Source organism: Excalfactoria chinensis, chromosome 2, assembly GCF_039878825.1.
Source record: "Excalfactoria chinensis isolate bCotChi1 chromosome 2, bCotChi1.hap2, whole genome shotgun sequence".
Taxonomy (NCBI): Eukaryota; Metazoa; Chordata; class Aves; order Galliformes; family Phasianidae; genus Excalfactoria; species Excalfactoria chinensis.
Genome location: NC_092826.1, coordinates 15452553 through 15476012, shown reverse-complemented (window position 1 = coordinate 15476012; position 23460 = coordinate 15452553). Strand labels below are relative to the sequence as shown.

The window sequence follows — 23460 nt, the reverse complement described above, 5'->3', positions numbered from 1 at the left end:
ATGCATTAGAATTTTATTGGAAGTTCTTAATTTTTTTCAAAAATCTTCTTAGATATTTTTATTCTTCAGAGCAATTTTAGACACTGATTACAGAGCATCATCCAAAAGTCACAGGTGAAATATCTGTTTATGATTAATACTGCAGTTCTAGTGTCAGCTACCTTATCAGTATTTCACCCTGGCTAATGTGCCCTAATTTGATGAGGCATATCTCTGGTTAAATTTATTGGCATGTCTTGTGCAATAGAAATGCAATCATATGCTTTCCAGTATCAGAAAGCAGCAAGAACTAATTGTGCATGAGATCACTCTAAGTAGTTCCTAAAAAAGTTTTACTTTCATTTAAAGCGGCATTTTTAGCCTAGGTTTGAACAAAGTGCCTTGATCCAGAAAGGTGCAGGAAAGAGACTTCTGTGTTTGTGTCTTGTATTACGGTATAAGTAAACATTTTTGATGGGTGAAAAGCATCAATTTCAGCTGAAAAACCGTAAAAAACATGTCTTTGTCTGGAGAGAACACATGAGAACACACCCTGACACCATGCCAAAGTGGCAGTGGCTTTTTCTCACTGAGTGGCTCAGCCTACTCTCAGGTTTGCATCCATTGCTCAACAACAGCCAAACCATGGGTCTGAGAGTAATGATGTCTTGGTATTAAAGAAGGACACAGTTGCTGTCACACTGACTACAAAGCACGGTGTTTGCATTACATAATAGATTATTTGTTTAAATAATATCCTTAATTAATATTAATCTGGATACATTGCCTGCCATGATTTTACATCTTATGCAGTGAGGTGGAGTGGTAGGTCATTACAGTGTATCAGCTCTGTGAGAGAAAATTATGTATTGCAAACTAATTTGTGAATCACCTGGTCAGTGTTCTTTATTGTGTTCATCAGGACAGAGTATGCAAGCAACAATAAGAATCAGTGATTTTAAGATCCCATAGGACAAATGTTTTAAACATACAAACATACACTAATAATCAAATTGATAACTTCTGGAATTACTAAAAAGCAATGGGGTAAGAAGACAGAAATATTTTATATTTGTCTTTGCTTCTATTATATGTCGGTCCATATTACTTATTCCACACATTATATCTCCCTTACATAGCAACATAGCTTGGCTTAACAGGTTGCTTTCTTAATACTTCAACACTGGTGAAGAGAACATTTGGTTCCCATTAGGTAAAAAGGTATAACTGGAAGAAAAACATGTCTAGACATGTCTAGACATTAGCTCTCTCTAAAACTATCACTCTTAGAAGAGATTAAAACTTTCTTTCCAACTGTTCAGTTGTACTCCTTTCTGTCTATGTCATGTACCCTTTCATAGGGAGATTCACTAAACTCTTCTTTTCTTTTGCTGCCTATCCTTTTCTGTATTATCTGCACATCTCAGTGCTGCACAAGAGGAGAGAATATTTGAAGACCATTGAAAACAAAAGCAAAAAAAGAGCAAAAAAAATTAAATAAATAGAAATAAAAGAATTACCCAATCAATACCAAACAAACACAAACAGAAATTCATCCTGAAACACATGGACTGAATTCCTATTAGCAATTATTTTGGTGTTTCTAACTTTTTTTTTTTTTTTTTTTTTTTTTTAATTTTGGATTTACAGCAGCGGAAAATTTATAATAAATTAAAGATAATTAAAAGAGCAATTCTGATAGCAAATCTTCATCAGCAGTTGCTCTAGCTTTCCAAAATTTTTTTGCCTTCATAAAACATCTCTGTGGGTGACAGATAAAGCTGACAAATCAACAGATACTTTTAAAATACACCATTTAAAAAATATAATTTCTTAAATCAAATTACTACACATACAATTTTGTACACTTTTCTGTTTCATTGACTGTCAATGTCCAAAAGAATATTACACAGTTAAAAAAAAAAAAAAAAGAAAAAAAAAAAAAAGAAAAAATAGAATACTGCAATATAACATTCAGTCTCTAATTACTTTATATCACTTAATTCCTATTGCCATGCTGTCTGAATTTTTCTTCTATTGAAGACTTATAGGAAATAAAAGTCCATTAATTAAATGGTTCCTGTCATCTACTTGACTATTAAAAACCATCGAAAAACAACTGCACCACTTAATATGAAAAATAAGGAGGCAGTATTTATTTATTGAAATAACACAGAGAGTGAACAAATTATTTAATTTTTTTAATTAAAATATTATTTAATCCCGTTTTTCTTAAAAATTTTTTTCCCTTTCCTCTACATTTCTGTTATCTTATATATTCTACTGCAAAATTACATATATATGAATAGGTATATAAAATTATATGCAACATTGCCTTTTGTTGAATTGTAACATTAAGAAAGGGGATTAAAAATTTGCCACACTATCTCTTTTTTTCCCCCCAGGTTATTTTACATGCTTCAGTATTTAATTTTATATATTTGTGTATATATACACAGATTAGGCCCTTAGTGGAGGGCCACAAAGATGGTGAAGGGCCTGGAGCATCTCCCCTACAAGGAGAGACTTAGGGAACTGGGTCTGTTTAGCCTTGAGAAAAGAAGGCTGAGAGGGGACTTGATCCAGGTTTATAAATACCTGAAGTGTGGGAGCCATAGTGGCGAGGCTGGTCTGTTTTCAGTAGTGTGTGGGGACAGAACTAGGGGAAATGGGCTGAAACTTCAGCATAGGAAGTTCCGCATGAATGTGCACAAGAACTTATTTACAGTGAGGGTGACGGAGCACTGGAACAGGCTGCCCAGGGAGGTGGTGGAGTCTCCTTCTCTGGAGATATTCAAGACCTGCCTGGACGCCTACCTGTGTGATGTGGTGAAGGGAGCCTGCTTTGGCAGGGGGGTTGGACTCGATGATCTCTAGAGGTCCCTTCCAACCCCTACAATTCTTTGATTCTGTGATTCTGTGATTCTGTATATATATTTCTTTGTGTTTTTGTTTTTCATGGCATACACTGATGACATGTAGACTGAATGTCCTCATAGAAAGATTTTATTTCACATACATACTTCATTTACTTGTTCAATAATCTGTTGAAAAGGGATACACCTTGCTTATACACTAGAAGACTTACTATTAACTTGTATATTTTTTTACTCCCAAAAGTACATTAATCTTCCATCAGTACTTGAGCACAAATATAGGATGAAGGTCACTTATGTGATTAATACTGATGTCCATCCAATGGTCTAAACAAAGAACAGTTATTTGGTTAGACTAGGAGTCCATCTAATACTGTCCTGCCTGCTAACAGTTGCCCTAATTAAATACCTGTAGAAGTTTAAAGGCACAGCAGATATGTGTGATATTTCTATTAATTCATTAACTAATATTTTTGGCACAAGGCACTTCCTGGTAATTTTTAATTATTATTATTTTTCATATCATAGAATCATACAATAATAGAATGGCCTGAGTTGAAAAGGACCACAATGATCATCTTGTTTCAGTACCCCTGCTATGTGCAGGGTCACCAACCACTAGACTAGGCTGCCCAGAGCCACATCCAGCCTGGCCTTGAATGCCTCCAGGGATGGGACATCCACAACCTCCTTGAGCAACCTGTTCCATTTTATTCTCTTTTTCTTGTGTAATAGATTATATAATCTTGTAATAGATTATATAAACTTGTAATAGATTATATAATCTTCTTGTATGTCCAGAATTTTCCATTATACAGGGTTGCTGTTTACTTTAGCTTTATTTGGTGACTTATATTTCATGTCTTAGAATAGGTAGGGAACAATTATTTTCTACCAGCCAAGTATACGCTATTCACAACCATGAATCCCTTTACACTGTTTTGCCTGCTACACAACCTTGACATAGGTTTCCCCAAACACACTCTAGAGTTCAACTTGAAGATGAACTGTGGGTTTAAACTACTAATATTATCTGTTCTATTCCAAGCATGTCTTTTCAGATGCTCTTTTGACTATTACCAAACAATGTTCTGATGTTTTCTTGCCACAATTGTCCAGCCCCAATATCTTGCTTCTAACACTTACTGTAGAATCACAGAAACATCAAGGTTGAAAAAGACCTCTAAGATCACCTATTTCAACTGTCCACCTATCATCAATACTGCCCACTAAACGATATTTCTAAATACCACATCTAAATGTTACTTGAACACCTCCAGAGGTGGTGACTCTCTCACATATCCAGGCAGCCTATCCAGGCAATCTTTCAGAGAATGAATTTTACTGAAGTATTCTTGCACATAATTTTTTTTCAGCCAAACAAAACACTTAGTATTTATCTATGGTGAAATTTGTTTGTCATTTATTGGTACTTACTCATTGATATGTTTTTGTTCTAGAGGAAAAACAATGCTGATAACACACTAGTCATTGCTATGCAGTATTACACACAATCAAGGACATTCCAGTTTCTTAGTTCATACTAATGAAGGGCAGGGAAGGGACAGAGATGATTTCAACTGGCCAAAGTTTACCATATGACATCATACAGAAGGAGAGTTCTGAAGGGAGTGAGAGTTCATCTCTGTCTTCATCACTCATTGTATACATTCATATACATAAACATAGTCATAACTATTATCCTTTTCCTTTATATTAGTAAATAGTTTTATCTCAACCATAAATTTTGTGTCTTTTTGGTTTGTTGTTTTTATTGTTTTGTTTTTGATTTTAATTTTCTCCCCCATTTCACCAGGAAGAGGGGAAGAAAGAGCAAATGACTACATGGTGCTGAGCCACCTGCTGAGTTAAACCACAGCAACCTTTACTACTGTGAAGAGGTGAGCTTGCTAGATTCAGCACAGCTAGCTTAGGGAAAACCCTTCTGTACAAGTTTTTTTAGAAACTCATAGGAACGTGTTATTTCCTTGCTTAAACTGTTTGAATTTGAAATGGACTCTCCTCCTTTATTTATTTCTCTCCCTAAATCTGACATGTCCAAACAACAAGCTGTTAAGTATATAGAAAAAAAAATAAAAATAATAATAATAATAAAAAAAAATTATGCAGTTCACAATAGCTCATTTTGAAAAATTTGCATATAGGCCAAACATGAGAGCATAGATGCAGAAATCTAATTCATTTGTCATTAAAGAGTACTGCTAGACAAGGAGATCAGTCTACTGTCAATTTGATGTTTAACAAAATAAGTCAGAAATGGTTATTGTAGGGAAAATTTTAGATGGACTAAATTTGTTAACAGGAGTTGCTCAAATAGAGTTTTTAAGGCTAAAAGTATTTCTATTTCTGTCAGTTACTGTAGTTTAAAAAAAAAAAAAAGTTGTATGTTTATAAATCAGCTTGATATGTAAATTCTTGAGACTCTACTGACACAGGAAAAAGTTGTGTAACCAAAATCTCAATTGAGATACCTGGAGACAAGCATACTGTCACAGTTAAAATTGTGCTGAGAAGCATATATGAAATCACAGTTTGTGAAGTGCTATATAAGTTAGCATTGTTAGATGAATTATAATAATTAAAATACTGGCCTATAATGAAAGAAAACCGGAATTATAACATTTGGCCACTTTCAGTGTGAATTTCTCTTCTGGACTATCCAGGTATAGATCCAGGTGCTTGACAACTAAAAAGTGCAAGCAATCAGAAATACCAGGAAAGTAAATAGCAGCAGTTCTACAGAAAGCAGAAAAGAAGACCCTGTGAGCCTCACCTCTATGTCTGGGGAGATCATGAAACAGATCCTCCTGAAAGAAATGTTAATGCACATGCGAAAACAAGGAGGTGATTCAAGATAGCCAGCAGGGCTTCAGCAATGGGACACTGTGCCTGAGAAAGGTGATGATGTCCTGTGGTGGAGTGACAGCAACAGTCAACATGGGAAGACCAATCAATGTCATCTGTCTGGAAATCAGCACACTCTTTGGCCTGTTCCTATATAACATCCTTATATCTTAATTGGAGAGATATGTATTTGAAGCGCAGACAGTTCTGTGTATAAGAAATGAGCTACATGACCACAGACAGAGCGTTGTGATTATGGGCTCTATGACCTAGTGGAAGCTGGTGATGAGTGGAAACTCTCAGGGCTCCATATCAGAACCAGTGATCTTTAATGATAAAGACAGTGTTATCAAGAGTACCTTCAGCAAGTCTGACACTAAGAAATTGATAAAACAGAAGGAAGGGATGCCATCCAAATGGAGCTGGACAAACATACAAAGTGGGACCATGTGAACCTGATGAGGTTCAACAAGACCAATTGCAAAGTACTGCAGTGGGGTTGAGGCCATCCCAGGCACACATACAGACTGGGAGAAGAACTCATTGAGAGCAGCCCTGTAGAGAAGGTCCTAAGGGATGAAGAACTTGACACAAACCATCAGTGTGCACACAGCCTGTAAAGCTGACTGCATCAAAAGAGGGGTAGACAGAAGAGCAAAGAAGGCGATTGTCCTCCACTAATCTGCCCTTGTGACACCCCATCTGGAGTACTGTACCCAGGTCTAGGGCCGCCAGCACAAGAAGGATGTAGGGCTGCTGGAGTAGGTCCAAAGGAGTGACACAAGGATTATCAGAGGGCTAGAACATCTCTCCTATGAAGACAGGCTGAAGGAACTGAGTTTGTTCAGCCTAGAGAAGAAAAGGCTCTGGGGAGATCTCATCACAGCTTTTCAGTACTTAAAAAAATTTTCAGAAAAACAGAGACTGACATTTACACAGATGGGTAGAGATAGGCCAAGGGGGAACGTTTTAAAGCTAAAAGGAGGGAGATGTAAATTAGGTGTGTTTCTTTACTCATAGGGTAGAGAGGCACCCCAGAAAAGTTGTGAATGTCCCATCCATGGAATTGTTCAAGACCAGGATGGACAGGCAATCTGACAGAATGAGTGGTAACCTTGCATAGCAGTTGGAACTAAATGATCATTAGGTCCCATTCAACCCAAATAATTCACAGAATCAGAGAATCACAAGGTTGGAAAGGACCTACAAGATCATCTAGTCCAACCGTCCTCCTTTTACCATACCTACAGAAAACCACTAAACCATAACTCCTAGCTTCCTATCCAGACACCTCTTGAACACTAACAGGGATGGCGACTCCACCACCTCTGTGGGCAGGCGATTCCAGTGCCTGACCACTCTCTGAGAGAAAAAGTTCCTTCTTACATCCGGACTAAACCCCACCTGATACAACTTGTGGCCACTTCCTTGGGCCCTGTTTGTCGCCTGGGAAAAGAGTTCAAGCTCCTCCTCATGATAACTCTCCTTCCGGAAGTTGTAGAGTGCAATGAGGTCTCCTCTGAGCCTCCTCTTCTCCAGGCTAAGCAATCCCAGCTCCCTGAGTCATTCCTCATAAGACTGGTGCTCCAGATCCCTCACAAGTTTTGTTGCCCTTCTCTAGACACGCTCCAGGGCTTCAGTGTCTTTCTTGTAGTGAGGAGCCAAAAATTCAATGACAATTCTATGATGATGGACAAAAATTGTCAGGTTAGCAGCATGAAAACCTGAGTTTTGTATCATGGAGTAACAATTTCCAACAATAGTGTTGCACTGTCTTGAATAATTTCAGTTTTTTCCTTATTCCATTCTCTTCATATCTAGTACTAGAATAATAACATATTTTTTTTTAATTTTATTTTTGCCCTTCAAGTAGAAATAAATATGTTATGATCTTTTGTATGATTAGAAAATCAAATCATATGTATGACTGAGTAACAAGATGGAGTAATTGCACGTGTACTGCAGGTTTTAAAGAGTGTGTAGTATATAAGGCAGAAGCCAATATACTTGAATGATGAGGTTAAAAATGTTAAACAGATGTTACATTTCACAGGCACCATTCATCCTATGCAACGAATGAGGCAGGAAGCCTAAGGGAAATAGTGGGTGACTGTGTAATTAAAGACTGTATGATAATGAATGTATGTACAGAGGAAGAATTATCCTTTCATAAGCAATTTACTTCCTAATTTTTGAAGAACTGACTTTTCAAAAAGGCATACATCCTCCATTATCTTTCCCCATCTCCCCCTAAAATAATCTCTAACCACACAGTTCTTGAATGCAATCCACTTCATATTAGGTAAACTTTTCTGCCTCCATCCTACCATGTTTCATTAATAGCTTTGAAAATGAATTACTGCAGCACAGACTGAATGATAGATATGTTAAGCAGCTTCTGGAGGAATATTAATCCCAACACAGTGGAAAGAGACCACAGGGACTACTGTTAGTGCTTATCTCAAATGCCATCCTTCACACAAGCCAAAATAAGATACAAGTCTTCAGAGACTAAACCTGCCTGTTTCATGATTTCCTTTTTATATAATCAACTCTGATTTTCAGAATATTACTAAGTATATCAGTTAGCTCTTCACTACAAGGAAGAGGTCACTTGTACCTTGAAGCTGTAATTACGGGCTCTGTAAAGATGTACAGCATTAATTACATTCAAACCACATTTTCTAGATACAAGCAGTTAAAAGAACAACAACAACAACAACAAAATGGTATTCAGTATCTTAGAACCGCAGAGATTTTAAGAGAATGAGCACACAGTCACTCCCACTACAAATTCCATACATGAAGGTGTTTTCCTCATGACTTATTTAACTATCAATTTGTCTTGCTTTTAAAACACATTTATTCAGTTATACACATGTATGCTCATTTAAGCATCAGAGCAACCTCTGATAAGAGGTGAAGGACTTGGGGATTTTGATTTGATTGATGGAAAATTCAACATAAGCTGATAATTTATGGTTGCAAGCCAGAAAGCCGATAGTATGGTGAGCTGCATCAGCAGAATTGTAGCTTTTGTGTCAGGAGAGGAGATTCTCCCTCCTCTACTCCACTCTCATGAGACAGTACCCATAGTACTGCAATCATCACTGGGGACCTCAACATTAAAACAAATAAATAAGTAAATAAAAATATATATAGATCTTTGATAGAGTCCAGAAGAAGGCCATAAGAATGATCAGCAGGATGGAGCATCTCTCCTGTTAAGCCAGGCTGGGACAGGTGAGGTTGTTCAGTCTAGGAAAGACAAGGCTATGGGAAGATCTCAGTGTGGCTTTCCTTTACTTAAAAGGGGCCTACAAGGAAGATGGGAAGAGAATATTCATCAGGATGTGTAGTGATAGGACAAGTCATAAAGATAAGCTCTATCTTGATATTTATCACATTTGTGGCAAAGGAAATCATATTAGATGATTTTCCTTACTGGATTAGTACGCAAAAGCATATAAACCAATAAACTAATGCATTCCAGAAAATAGAAAGTCTTCCTCTTCACCTTCAAAGAAAGATACTCCTTTAGTAGCCACCAAAATTAACACCTACAAAGAATGCAGTCCTTGGAACTCTTTAGATACATTATGGTTTCAAAGATAGAAAAATATTCTGAAAAAATAAAACATTTTAAACCAACCAGAAAAAGCATAAGTGATTCAAATTACACTTCATAAAAGTCTGTTACAGTAAGTTTTACTTAGCTCCCTACAGTTCAGTAAATAAACTAAGATTCCTAAGCCTCAATGAATTAAATTCACTGATTCATGATTGTAAGATGTGCATGATATGGTTTAAGAGATTAAACAAAAAACAAACACACAAACAAACAAACAAAAACACAAAAACTGTGCACATTCCTGTTGAAATCTAAATAAAGCCAGAAAATGAACTAGAGACTTACAAAATGAAAGACAGATAGAGGAAGCACATAATATGATCATAGGATGATTATCAATGTCACTTATAATTTTGCAAACACATATTTTCATTCCCTAAGTGATGAAAATACAAAACATGCCTGACAGGATTTATGTTTGAACCAATTTGGAAATGTCTACTCTATACTCTGTTCAGGGGAATCTCTGTAGACAGAAAAGAATCAAAGTTTAGAATCTTTGTTTGAATTGGTTGGAAACTTTCATCTATTTGAAAATGTATTGATATTGGAAAAAAGTAAAATTCAGACTACTCATAGCAGATGCCATTTACCCACAAGCAAGTTGAACAAATATTGCTGATGAAAGCGTATCCTTATACAATTATTTAGAATTATAAATGCTATTGTTAAGTGCAAACTCATGATGGCAGCACTGAAAAAGCTAAACCCTTATTAGAAACATGAACTATGGAAATGCTGATGGAATCTCTAAAATGGTTTGGAACCATTTGGTAAGAAGTGTTCAGAATTAAAACAAAGATTCACTTCATCTCAGTAACACTACTAAAAGTATCCATGTAATGGGTGTTAAAAGTTGTGAAGTAATTGAAATGCAGTAATAGTAGAAAGTACAAAAAATGAGAACTGAAAAAGACTGATGTTTATCCTGAGATCTCATGAGACATTAACCACACAACTTCTATTCACTAAAAACACTCAGTTATATCTGAGCAGTTCTTACATGGAGTCACTTTTTTGCTTCTTGTGTTGCAATGCCAACATGATGATGTTACGGAAGACTGTGTCAAAAGATTTGTATAAGTGAAGGTACACAACATTCATTGCCCCCTCCATATCTACTATACTGGTCATGACATAATAGAAGGCTACTATATTGGTAAAGTATGATTTTCCCTTCATGACTACTCCTGATAGTCTTCACTTCCATTTGCTTGGTGACAACATCCGAAATAAGCTGTTCCATCAATGATGTTGTGACCAGCTTTCTCCTTTATCTGATAAATGGAGGAAGAAGAGGGGGACTTTTAGAGCAATGGAGTTTATCTTCTCAAGAAACATGATGAGCCCTTGAAGCAGCTGAACATCTGCCTGCCAATGGGAAGTAAAGATTTAATTCCTTCTCGTGCTTTGCTTGTACATATATTTTTGCTTTACCTAGTAAAATATCTTTTCCTCTACTCAGGAATTCTCACCCCATCCCACCAGGGAGAGTGGGTGGAGGGCTGTATGCTGCAGTTTAGCTGCATGCTGCAGTTACAAGTCACAACAACATTACAAAATCACCCAACATCCAATTTTGATTGTTTACATCAACTCAGTTAGTAGGAGCTTGACTTTCTTTTGCACTGTCCCTTATCTGCTTTTTATTTCAATGAAATTACAGTTACTTGACATTAAATCTTGAGTAAAATTGGACAATAATTTTATAAAATCTATAATATCATATTAGACATTTTATTTTACAGAAAAAAAAAAATCTTTAGACAATCTAGATACCATAAGAAGATGAAGCTTACAAAAATAAAAACAGAAAAAAAGAACAGTTACTTCATTGCTTTTTGTGTTTTTTGTTTGTATGTTTTTGTTTTTTGGTGGGTTTTTGTTTGTTTGTTTGTTTGTTTGGTTTTTTTTTTTTTTGCTTTTTCCTAAAATCATTTGACTTGGAAGAGATCTTTGAGGGCCATCTAGTCCAACTTCCCTGCAATGAAAAGGGACATCCACAGCTAAATCAGGTTGCTCAGAGCCTTGCCCAGTCAGACCTTGAGTGTCTCCAGGGAGGGTGCATCTACCACCCCTCTGGGCAATCAGTTCCAGTGCCTCACCAACCATATTGTAAAATCCAGTCTCTGAATCTCGAAAGGATTTATCCTAAAATACTAAAACTGTATCACACTAGACAAAAGAATTTTGGATGCAAAGCAAAAGTCTACTTGAATTATGCAAAGCAATCTGCTTGTTAAAAGAGGTTGCTGTGGCAACAAAAACTATCATCACTGAACCGCATTCATTTTGTAAGTACATCAAGTATATTACTAGTAGCTCATGATGTTAGCAGAGGAACTGGAGTGAATTTGTGGCTACATGAAGACCTGATCACCCCATGATCCTATGGGTCTAGTCTCACATTCAACATGTCTCAGAACATAGTGCCAAAAATTGATGTAATCTTCACCATCTTCCCTATGTCAGAGGAAGCCGAAGGTCAACTCTATTGTTCTCCAGAATTGTAGTATTTCTGCATCAAGAAAGAATGTTTTTATTTGTCTACTAGGCAAGGTTTTGGTAGTGGGGAGCTGCAGGAGTACATTCTGTGAGAAGAGCACAGAAGCTTCTGCATGTCAGAAAAGCACAAGTTTCAGTGGGTTCCAAAAGGAACATGTTGCAGGCTAGAGCTTAGTCCTGAGTGAATCTGGTTACACTTCTGTGAGAGTAGATTTATTATAGAATCACAAGGTTGGAAAGGACCTATAAGATCATCTAGTCCAACCGTCCTCCCTTTACCATACCTACAGAAATCCCCTAGACCATATCTCCTATCTCCCTATCCAGATACTGCTTGAAGAGTGCCAGGGATGGTGACTCCACCACCACCCTGGGCAGGCAAAGACAGGGTAAACAAAATTGCACAACAGCAGCTGGAAGGAGTGAGAAAACATACCATAAAAATCTCAGAACACCCTGAGTTGGAATGGACTCACAACGATCAACAAATTCAACACACATCTTCACATTTGACCACCAAAATTAAAACCATATGTCTGAAAACATTATGCAACAGGGTTGGTGCCATGACCAATGCCCTGAGGAAAACACTGCTGTGACTGAACATCCTCCTATTAAAGAATCTTTTCACAGAATCACAGAATGTTTGGGATTGGAAAGGATCTTGAAAGATCATCTAGTCCAAACTGCCTGTCAAAGAAAGAACACCTAGATTAGGTCACACAGGAATGCATCCAGGTAGCTTTTGAATGTCTCCAGAGGAGACCTCATAACCTCTCTGGGCAGCCTATTCTATTGCTCTGTTACCCTCACCATGAAAAAAATGTTTCTATCATTCCTCTTGAACTTCCCTTAAAGGAGCTTAATACCACTCCCTCAGGTCCTATCACTGGTCAAGATCATTGTAGATATAGAGAAAGACAATTATGCAGACACTGAATTCAAGGCAGAAGGAGGGTACAACATACTCCAGACACAGAGCAAAAGTTCCCATGAAGCCTCTGGTGTGCTCATGGGGGAGCAGGTTGTCACTCTGCAGAGCATGAGACACCTTGTGGAGCAGATTTCCATGTGCAGTCATGGAGGAGCCCACTTTTGAGCAGGTAGATTTGGCCTAAAGGAAGCCACAGCCCATGGAGAGCCCCCACAAGAACCGGCCCAGGCCAGAGCTGTAGCTCAGAGAGTAGAACCCATAGTGGAACACCCATAGGGAGTGATAGCTGAAGATCAATCTGCTCCTGGAGGATGGAGTTCATGGTATAGACCCAAATTGGAGCAGCTCCTGAAGAGCTGCAGTCTATGGGAAACCCAGGTTGGATCAGTTTGTGAATGACTGCATCTCATAGGACAGACCCCACATTGAATATGGGGAAGAATGACCATGAATAGTTGCAGATGACAAAGCATTATGTACTGATGGCCACTCAGACCAAGAAGGTAGAAGAGGGTGAATGAGGAGAAGTTGTTTTTAGTTTGCTCTTAGTTCTCACTGCTGTAGTCTGTTACAAACAGGTGACAAATTTAAATATTGCATCTGTCTCGCTCATGACCATAATTTCTGAGTGATCATCATGCCCTTGTCTGAACCTATGAACTTTATTCATAGTATCTTCTCCCCCTGGACTTTTTGAGAATAGGGAATAAGAGAGTCACCTGGACGAGTTTACTTAACACATCAGTGTGAAAACATCAGTCTTGCAATGAACACTTTATTGAAGTATGTATATATGTAGATATATACATATATATATAAATAAATCACAACTAATAAATGCACCAGTAAACCAAAAAGGAAACATTCTTATGATTAAAAAATGCTTTTTCAGAATTATTGCAACTAATGGAAATTTGGTAAAATATCTTTGTAAACAAATGATGTTTCACAGAATATTTAGTAACATGCATATTACTAAAAACAGTAGTAGATCTAAATGCATTTATGTCAGGTATATTACAGATTGGGGAAATAGTAGTGTTGACTTGATAGCTACATCACCCATAGGGTAAAGTCCAAACAGATTTAACCTGATCAAAAATAAAACCTAGGTGACAATAAGTCCTACCTGTCTAAACGTTTTAGGAAACAAATGGCCCAGTTTGTCCAAACAACTTTACTTAAGATTCTGACCAAGATTTTTCTGTTCCTATTGAAAATAAAATAAACAATACATATATATATATTAAATCACACTTTAGAATGAAGATGTCAATTTAAAACTTTTTTCATAACTTGTTAAAATAGAGAGATAGTTGCATTTTTGTAACACCACTGATACACTTATAGGAAAAAAGGAATGAAAAATATTCATGGAAGAACCAAAGAAAAAAGAAAAGACAAAAAGCTCTAATGTCGTTTCTGCTTCATCTTTCCTGATTTTGAAGAAATTGCTGCAAAAGGAGGCTCACGTGACTAAGCACCATATAGAAAGCAGAAAGAAAATAATTATTTGTTACTAGAGAAAACAAAAGCAAAATAAAATACAACAATGTTTAACTCATTTTAATCACAATTGACTGGCACAGCATGTGTTTTAACAATAGCTTTCATTAGACTATTGTAAAAGGAATGAAATGGGAACTCAAGAAGCTGTAAAAATCCTGGAAAAAAATATTCATCCATGCAACAGTATTACTGCATCCAGCTCTGGAGCATACAGCATAAGAAAGTTACAGTAAGTCCAGAGGAGAACCACACAGACTACCAGAGGAATGGAGCACCTGTCCTATGAAGATGTGCTGAGAGAAGAAAGCTTATTCAGTTTAGAGAAGAGAAGGCTCTGGGAGAGCTCATTGTAACCATCCAGTACTTAAAAAATGGCCTAAAAGGAAGATGGGGAGGAACTCTATAAAATTAGGTGTGTAGTGACAGGGAAAGTAATAATTGCTTTCAATTAGAAGAGATATTAGTTATTAGATATTAGTTATTCTTTACTTTGAGGATGGTAAGGCACTGAAGCAGATTGACCATAAGTAAAATAGAAAAAAAAAAAAAAAAAAAGTATAGAAACAAATCAATACAAAAAAAAAAAAAAAAAAGAAAAAAAAGAAACAAAAAACAAAACCTTAGAACTTCAAATACCCAAAAAAGAAATACAATTGAAAAAGAACAAATAAAAGTACTTTGAAAAAGATATTGGCTATCTTTCCTAAAATCCCCACTGGGAAACACACCACCCATAGTTGTGAGGCCTAAAATTGTTGAAAGTGATTAAAATTTGACCCACCATCTGTCTTTCTCGAAACCAGACAATTACTGATTTAATTGACTTGGCACATTATACACTGCTGGATATATGTCACACAAGACCAAGTGATTTGATTTGTAAAAACTTGCCAGAAAGATGCCTTGAAGCTTGCATTTTTGGTGTTTCTATTTCAGAGGCGTTTTTACTTTGACAAAAACAATGCCTAAGGCTTACATACCATGTGTAGGTTTTAGATTTTTAAATACACTATTAAAGTAGGAAACAATACACGATAACATTAAAGCAAATGTAATTTATCATTTATTAGACTGTGCCCATGATTTCATTTTATGAAGCCTGTGGCTAGAGTATCAGGCATGCTTTAACTTGACACAAAAATCTAACTTTTTAACAGAGTACATAACAAATTCCTGCTGTTCAAGTAGTAGTCAATTACCCAGCTTACAAATACACTAACACAAAGCATATTTTCAGGACTATTTTCCATTTAATGGAAATGATTACAAAATGATAAATATACACACATACACACACACACGAAAACCTACCCTCAGATGTGTCTGCAACTCAGTGTTTACTGATATGAAAACAGGTTGACAAACTCCAGAAGACTACCCCAACTACAGAAGAACCCTAAGAACTTCAGCATAGATACCATACTGGCTGAAACAAGGGGAAAGTTCAGCTAAAAGAAGAAATCAATCATTTTAAATGCTATATTTCAGAGCGTAAACTCTGTATCCTAGATCATCTGTTCAGAAAATTGAATAAGGAAATCTACTTCATTATGAATTCACTCTTTTACCTCCAATCACTCTTAGACATGCCTATTGCAAACTTTATTAATACACTCCAGACTAAGTAACCTTCTTCTACTTTGTTTTCTTATGCAATCAAGTTAGAGTGCTTCTCAGGTGTATTATTACTCTCAGTTACAAACAGAAAACAACAAAGAATTTGTCCAGATAGGATTTCCTGATAGCTTTGCCTTCTATTTGATTTAAGTCTGTTTATAAGTCAGTGATCTTGGAAAATAACAGTAATAATAATCCCTCAGCTCTGATCACTGATCAGAACCTGAGGATACAACAATCCAACAGATCTAGACTGCTCTGAAGATTAAATATGCATTTTCTTATTTATTCTCACAACCCTGAGCTGATAATTTCCTATTCATCAGAGGAATCAAATGAGACCTAAACAGAAGATCAACTGATGGGTGGACCATGCAGGGGATAATGAACTGGTGGTCAGCAGCTTGATGTCTGAATGAAGTTCAATAACAAATGGTGTCCCCTAGGGTTCAGAACTTCTACCAATGTTCTTTTACACCTCCACCAGTGACACTGGCAGCAGGATCAAATGCACCCTCACTGAGTTTGAAGATGACACCAAGTAGTGTTGTGCAATCAATGCACCTGAAGGCCATTGTGCCATACAGAGAGCACTAGACAGACTCAAATAGTGGACAAAGATGAATCTCAAGAGATACAACAAATACAAGTGCAAGTTCTTACACTTGGGTTGCGGAAATTCCCACTGTCAATACAAGCTGGGGGACAAAAGAATAGTATGCAGTCCTGGAAAAAGCTCCAGGGAGAGCTGGTTACAATAACTAAAGGTATGGGAAGGGGGAGGTCTATCTGTTTCAATTTACTTATTCAGAGTCTACCATCACTAACAGAAATGACATCTAAAACATTTTATTTAAGGAATTATTAGCTGTTTTCCGGCATCACTAATCAACTGAAAAGACAGAAAAGACTGATTTCTTTTTTTAAAATGTCCTATCCCATACCTCAGATGAAACAAAAATAAATAAATAAATAAAGCCCATCAAATTAAAACTTGATGCATTCAAATGCAATTTGGTGAGCTAGTATGAAGTATCATTATAAGAAAAGAAATAAATACATATGCAACATATAAGAGGATGTAAAATCACAGCTGATTCTATGGAGATGAGTTTGAGAATATTCAGTGATTTCTCTCACTCTCTACCTATTCATATACAATTAATTTTACGTTTGAAGAACTATTATTACTAAGAAAAAACACAGCTCACAAGTAAGCTAAAGTGATACATTTTCAAACAATAGTCAATAACCCGGCCCTTGAAAACTAGGATGTTTTCAAGACCTCTCAAAATAATCATGTAAACAAAGGAAATAGTACTGGGTTGAGCAAACTAATTCAATTTCAAATACAAAAATCTTCCTTTTCCATGTTACTGTGGCTCACAGTTTGTCACATTATCAGCAATATACTTTGATATCCAAAAGAACCTTGAAGACATAAAGAAATAGCAACTCACGTGGTACAAGCTGATCCTCAATAAGCCCACCCATTCTATCTGTCACTCCACAATACGTTTTGGGGTTTCTCTCATGGTTTTGATATGTATAGTCCAGTCCTGGTTTCTGAACCTATTACATAATTCCATTCTTCTTTAGCAGTTATCAGGAACTATGCATCTCAGTCCTTATTTTCTGAATTACTCTTGAATCAGTTGGTTTTATAAGATTTCTCCCTTGCAATAACTAAGCTATCTCTCTAACCTATCTTCCCTCTGTATGGTAAATGTGAATAATTTAAAAACGCTACATGCTCTTCATTTCTAAAGCATTAATTTGCTGGATTAACTTCTGCTTTTTTCTTTGTTGTTTTGATTAATAGCTATTATACGCTCCTACCAGCAGGCAAAGACCATGTAACTTTAACATTTGTATAGGAACACATGCAACTGTGTCAACGATAATATAAAACAATGTAATTATTCTAGAATAATTCAGAAACGTTCACATATGCTATTTTAAGATTTTAGTTAATTCTTCTGTTCACAATACAGGAAAATACACTCCAGAAGCATCAAACAACTATTTAACAATAGAAGACAGCACTGTTAGGTTAGTTCTACTTTGTCTTCACCCAGACTCATAACTAATTTCAGTTCTTGAAATCTATTTTTTTTTTTCTTACTGTAGTAGTCATTATTAACTTTCAAATACATGTGGGAAGAATGAGCTTTCTTTAACATTTCTCATTTAACATTAAATAATCACTTTTTTCCCAATATGAATTAACAGAAACAAACAAACAAACAAAAAAACGGAATGACAAAAGTTTAGTTGGTATTAGGATGCACTTAACAACAACAAAAAAATAAAAAAATAAAAAATAAAAAATTATATGTCATAAGACTTTCAAAGAGAAGAAGCTTTTTTTATCATATATTTTTCTACTCAATTTTTGTTGTTTTTAAAACCAGTAGGATTGGGAAAAGAATAAAAATATAAAGAAATAGCATTTTATAACATTAACATAAACTTGACATTAAAGATAAATTATCTTCTAAAAATATATATTTACCTTTGTAATTAACTTTGAAACCAACCGATCCCACACTTTCATCCGTCTGAAGATGCAACCACATCTGATTGCTCATGCTTACAATTAAGTCTGGTACAAAGCTCCCGGTTAACCTACAGATAGAAAAATAAACCTGTAGAGTGATTACAGTTAAAATAAATGAATAACCTCCTTAAGAAAGTGCAAAAGACAAAAAGAAAACCTTAACGACAATCCTAAAGGACTATTACTTAGTTTTACTTAGTATTACATAGTTAATAAGCACAATTACAGTAAAATGTACGTTATGCATTAATTGTCATACAAAATTCAGAACAAAAACTCTTTTACTTCAATGCAGTGTCAGAAAACCAAATTTCTTTTTCTTTTTTTTTTTTTTTTTAAGTGCTACTTATCAATTAAGACTTCAGAAAGAAGTCTAATCAACTGCTAGCTGTAAACTATTTTTTAGGATGTTCTTTTAGACTCAACACGTTTGCTTACATCAACTTAACCAATATATCTCTCAAGATTCCAACAACTATAGCTCAGGATGTATCAAAATACTCCATGATACTGTCAGTTATATGCACCTTCTCTTCCCTGAATCTTATTTAGTGCAACTCAGATACTTGCAGGAATATTAAGCAGAAGCCCATGAAACAATGCTATATTTTTTATTTAATAATAATAAACTTATTTGGCATACAACTACCCTATTTTAGAATACATACCTCCTATATTCATAATTGTTATTCTAAAACAGCAATTGTACTACAAAGGTGTCCAGGTTCCCTGCAATTTTCCTTCCCACATTACCTCTACCACAGCAAATGGAGGCCTATATCAGATTCAGCTGACATTCATTCCTTCATTAACCAAAATGCTAGTTGTCAGAACCTAAAAAGCTGATAATGTTCAATGACATTAATTGATTTAAAAACAAACAAACAAACAAAAGTTACACTTCATTTCTCTTTTTTTAACTTGTCATACTATAAAAATCAAAATAAATAAATAAATAAATACAATAATCAGCATAATCCTAAATGTGTATTCTACTAGTACAATAGTAAAAAGTGTTCTGAAACCTGTACTTTTATGTTACGTGGACTTGCTTTTCCAAAAATTTTGTCTCAAATGTGGTAAAAGTTTATCAGTTAAAACAGAATGTTAGAAATGTTGTTTTCCATTTCTCTTAAATGGATCACAAGCGCAAAACTGTTTAAGAGTGAAAGTTGTTTCTTTTTATTTTTTTTTTCAGTTCTAATCAATTTTTTTAGAGCTTAAACTTAAAATGGACTACTTAAATATATCTTGCAATTAATTTTAGCTCTTTCCTCTGGTCTTTTTTCAGCTTGTTTCCTTATAAAATACTCTGCTGTAGGAGAAATTCTTGTCAAATCTCCACATCTGTGTTCACAGATGGAGCTACTACAAAAATTCTTGCCAGAATTGAACAACTAACTGCCTGGCCAAAATAATGTACTGACTGTGCATTCCTGCACTAAAGAAAAGTTGATTTCAGATTTTGCCAAATTAAAAAATTAACAGGATATTACTCAGAAACAACACTGATGTAATAGCTAGCAGTTTTGTAATGGTCATTGATGACTGACAGTAGATCTTAGGAATATTAAAACTACTAGGATTATTAACCTTCTTGTTGTTTCAGAGAGAATAATTCCTATAATAAAAATCCAAAACAATTTTTTATAATTTCATTTTACTGAAGTGGATTTTAAAAAATACATGACGCTTTCAGATGCCCTAATTTTCAGTGAAATAGTACATTGGGAGAAAAAGAAAAAATCTATAAATGCTTTTTTGAAATTAATTAACAAAGTACAAAAATGATTTATCACTTTTACTTTTTACTTCAGTATTTTAAATTACATATTTTGAAATATATTTGAAATATAGTTTCTTGTCAGCTACAAATTCCTATAGGCTTCAGCTGAGCTGCCAATAAGTGAAACAACGTTCTGCAAGGCAGGTGAGAGATTATGAGACAGACATTTAATTAAGTAGACACAGCTTGAACAGAAATGGGGTGTTTATAACAATACAAACTTTCAAGTAATCGGGTTGTCTGTTCTGTATCTTCAAAATCAGTGAATTATCATTATTTAAGTGCTTAGCAATCCCTTTGGAAAGGTTTGGAAAGATTTGAGGGTCATAAGCAGGATCCAGAAAAGATAACATTATGTGATGGTAGCTATTTAAGCTTAGATAATAGTGAAATCTTGTAGTTATGAATTATGTTTTCTTTTCTCCTGGGGTTTATAAGTATTCCCTTATTGGGAATGATTACCAAGAGGACTTCTCTCCTAGATGCACGTTCTTACATCTTCCCTTTCAAAAACTGAGCAGTGAGCACCATCAACAACATAAATTGATAGATATAATTATGCCACTTTCATTTTTATTAACCAGCTTAACAGTAGCCATGATGCTCAGCAGTGTGATTTTCACCTTTCCCTGTAGGACTTCAAGACGACTTTTACCACATACTAGTGACATATATTCCCCTTGAGGTAACTTCTTTTCATGTGCTGAAAATGACGTAATAGAAGAGACAGAATACTTGTAAATGTCCAATAAAGTGTAAAAAAAAAAAAAAAAAAAAAAAAAAAAAAGAATTTCATGCCTTGTGCACTCTATTTTCTGAATGTGCACTGCAGGAGCAGTGTCTGGATGTTATATGAGAAGGATGAGAAGGAGCCATTAATTTGTCCTTCTTTCCCATTTACACATTATGTAACTTCATCTTCCAAAAATATTTTGTTTAAAAAGAAAAAAGCAGAGCAGAGCCAGGCAGAGCAGAGTTCCCCCTGCACATAGATAAGCAGCCAACAGGCAGTGTGGCAACCCAGGAGTGGGGCAAAAAGCATGATTACAGTGGCATCATAAGGTTATGGCATAGCAGAAGAGAAACATGTCAGTTTGCACAGACAGTTCTTGCAAGGCAGGCGAATGGACAGAAGCAGCATGTGCAGCTCTTCTCATCCCAGGAAAGCTCTTTATCAGTACTGACATGGTGCAGACAGAAACAGAAATGCAGATGGGGAGGTCAGCAACCTCTCTGGGCTGATGCAAACATGCAGAAAGACCCTCCAGAGAGTGAGAAGGCTGCCCAGACTTGTGGCTGTGGGGAGCTCTGGAATCTGGAGACCACCAATGAGACCAAAGCAAGTGAGGGGTATCATGGGTACAAATGTGCCCAAATGGATGACATTGGGCAGCTGACCAGGCTGAGGGAGGAGGTAGCAAGGCTGAGATACATTCAGCAGTCAAAGAGGGAAAACTGATGCCCTCATATCACATGGCTGCATAAGCAAACAGTCCTGTATTGGGGCCCAGCCAGGGGAGGAAGCAAATTAGCTAGGCTCATTACTAGGACTTTAAACTAGATCTGCTGGGGGAAGGGAGTGTACTGTTCATTGACAAAGGGAATGCTGTCAATCTAGGAAGAGGTGGGGAAAATCCTCAGATTTGCCCCAGAGGTTTGTAGGAGGGGCCTATAGGAAATCTGTGTGTCTGAAAGCTCAGCTGGAGTGCGCCTATACCAATGTATGCATGAAGGGAAATAAGCAAGGGGAGCTGGAAACCTTGGTGCCCTTGGAAAACTTTGATCTTATTGCCATCACGGGAACATGGTGGGATGATTCACACACCTGGAACACCACCACTGAGAGCTATAAACTTTTTAGAAGGGATTGGCAGTGTAGGAGGGGCAGGAGAGTTACCCTCTACGTTTGTAAGTGGATAGACTGTGGGGTACTTTTTCTGAGAAACAGGTTGGAAATGTGTGTTAGAATTAGGGATGGGACAAATAAAGGACAGCTGATGGTGGGGGCTACTACAAGACACCTGTTCTAGAGGAGCCTGTTGAAGAGGCCTTCCTAGGTTAGCTGCAAAAGGTTTCATAGGCTCTTATTTTGATGGAGGAATTTCAGCCACCTGAATATTCACTGGTAATACAAGTTAGTGAGATACAAGCAATCAAGGAGAATCCTGGAGTATGTGGATGATAGCTTTCTGGTTTAGACAGTGGACAAACTGACCAGAAGTGAATCCCTGTTGAGGCTGGTGCTCATCAATGCAGAGGAGATCCTCAAAGATACTAAGACTGGACGCAGCCTGGGCTGCAGTGATCACACTATTGTAGAGTTCATGATCTTGAGGAATGTGGGCCTGGAGAAGAGTAGAGTTAGGATCCTGACATTCAAGACAGCGAACTTCAGGTTGTTTAAGAAGTTGCTGAACAAGACCTCCTGGGAAAAAGTCTTGAAAGACAAAGGAGTGAAACAAAGCAGTCTACTCTTTAAAGGTTGCCTTTAAGGAAGACCTCTCCAGCCCTCAGAGTAAGAAAGCAGGCAGGAGAAAAGCAGGAAACTGGTATGGCTTGGCAAGGACCTGCAGGTCAAATGGAGGGTAAAAAAAGGGCAAGTACAGACAGTGCAAGCAAAGATGTGTCACCTGGGAAGAATGCAGGAATGCTGTCTGGACTTGCAGAAGATGGAATTAAGAAAGCCAAGGCATGCAATCCAGCAGTGTGCTCTTGCAGCCCAGAAAGCCATTGATATCTCTGGTACCATCAGAAGAGGAGTGGTCAGTAGCATGAGGTGATTGAACCCCTCTGCTCTCATGAGGCCTCAGATAGTGTACAATATCCAAGTCTGGGGCCCCCAGCACAGGAAACACTGTTGGAGAAGGTCCAGTGGAAGGCCACCTAGGACATCCAAGGACTGGAGCACCTCTCCTGTGAAGATGAGTTAAAGGAACTGGGCTTGTTCAGCTTGGAAAAGAGAAGGCTATGAGGACACCTCATTGAAGCCTTCCAGTATTTAAAGGGAGTTTACAAACCCAAGGAAAATCAAATTTACGTGGGTTGATAGCTTTAGGATAAGGAGGATTGGTTTTAAACTAAAGGAAGGTATATTTGCATTAGGTGTCAGGGGAAGTTTGTTACTGAGAGAGTGGTGAGGTGCTGGAACTTTGCCCAGAGATGTAGTGGATAACCTGACTATGGAGGCCAAGTTGGATG

General features: G+C 36.6%; 1 protein-coding gene across 5 annotated transcripts in view; it reads right to left on the bottom strand.

Annotated features, from left to right (window-relative positions):
- The window catches only part of CSMD3 (CUB and Sushi multiple domains 3), a 496245-nt gene that overhangs the window by 221354 nt on the left and 251431 nt on the right, over positions 1-23460 (bottom strand). For all 5 annotated transcript variants that reach the window (XM_072330149.1, XM_072330150.1, XM_072330151.1 and 2 more), the window contains one exon: positions 18432-18544. In XM_072330149.1, coding sequence (XP_072186250.1) covers positions 18432-18544 — 113 coding nt within the window. The remainder of the gene's footprint in view (positions 1-18431; positions 18545-23460) is intronic.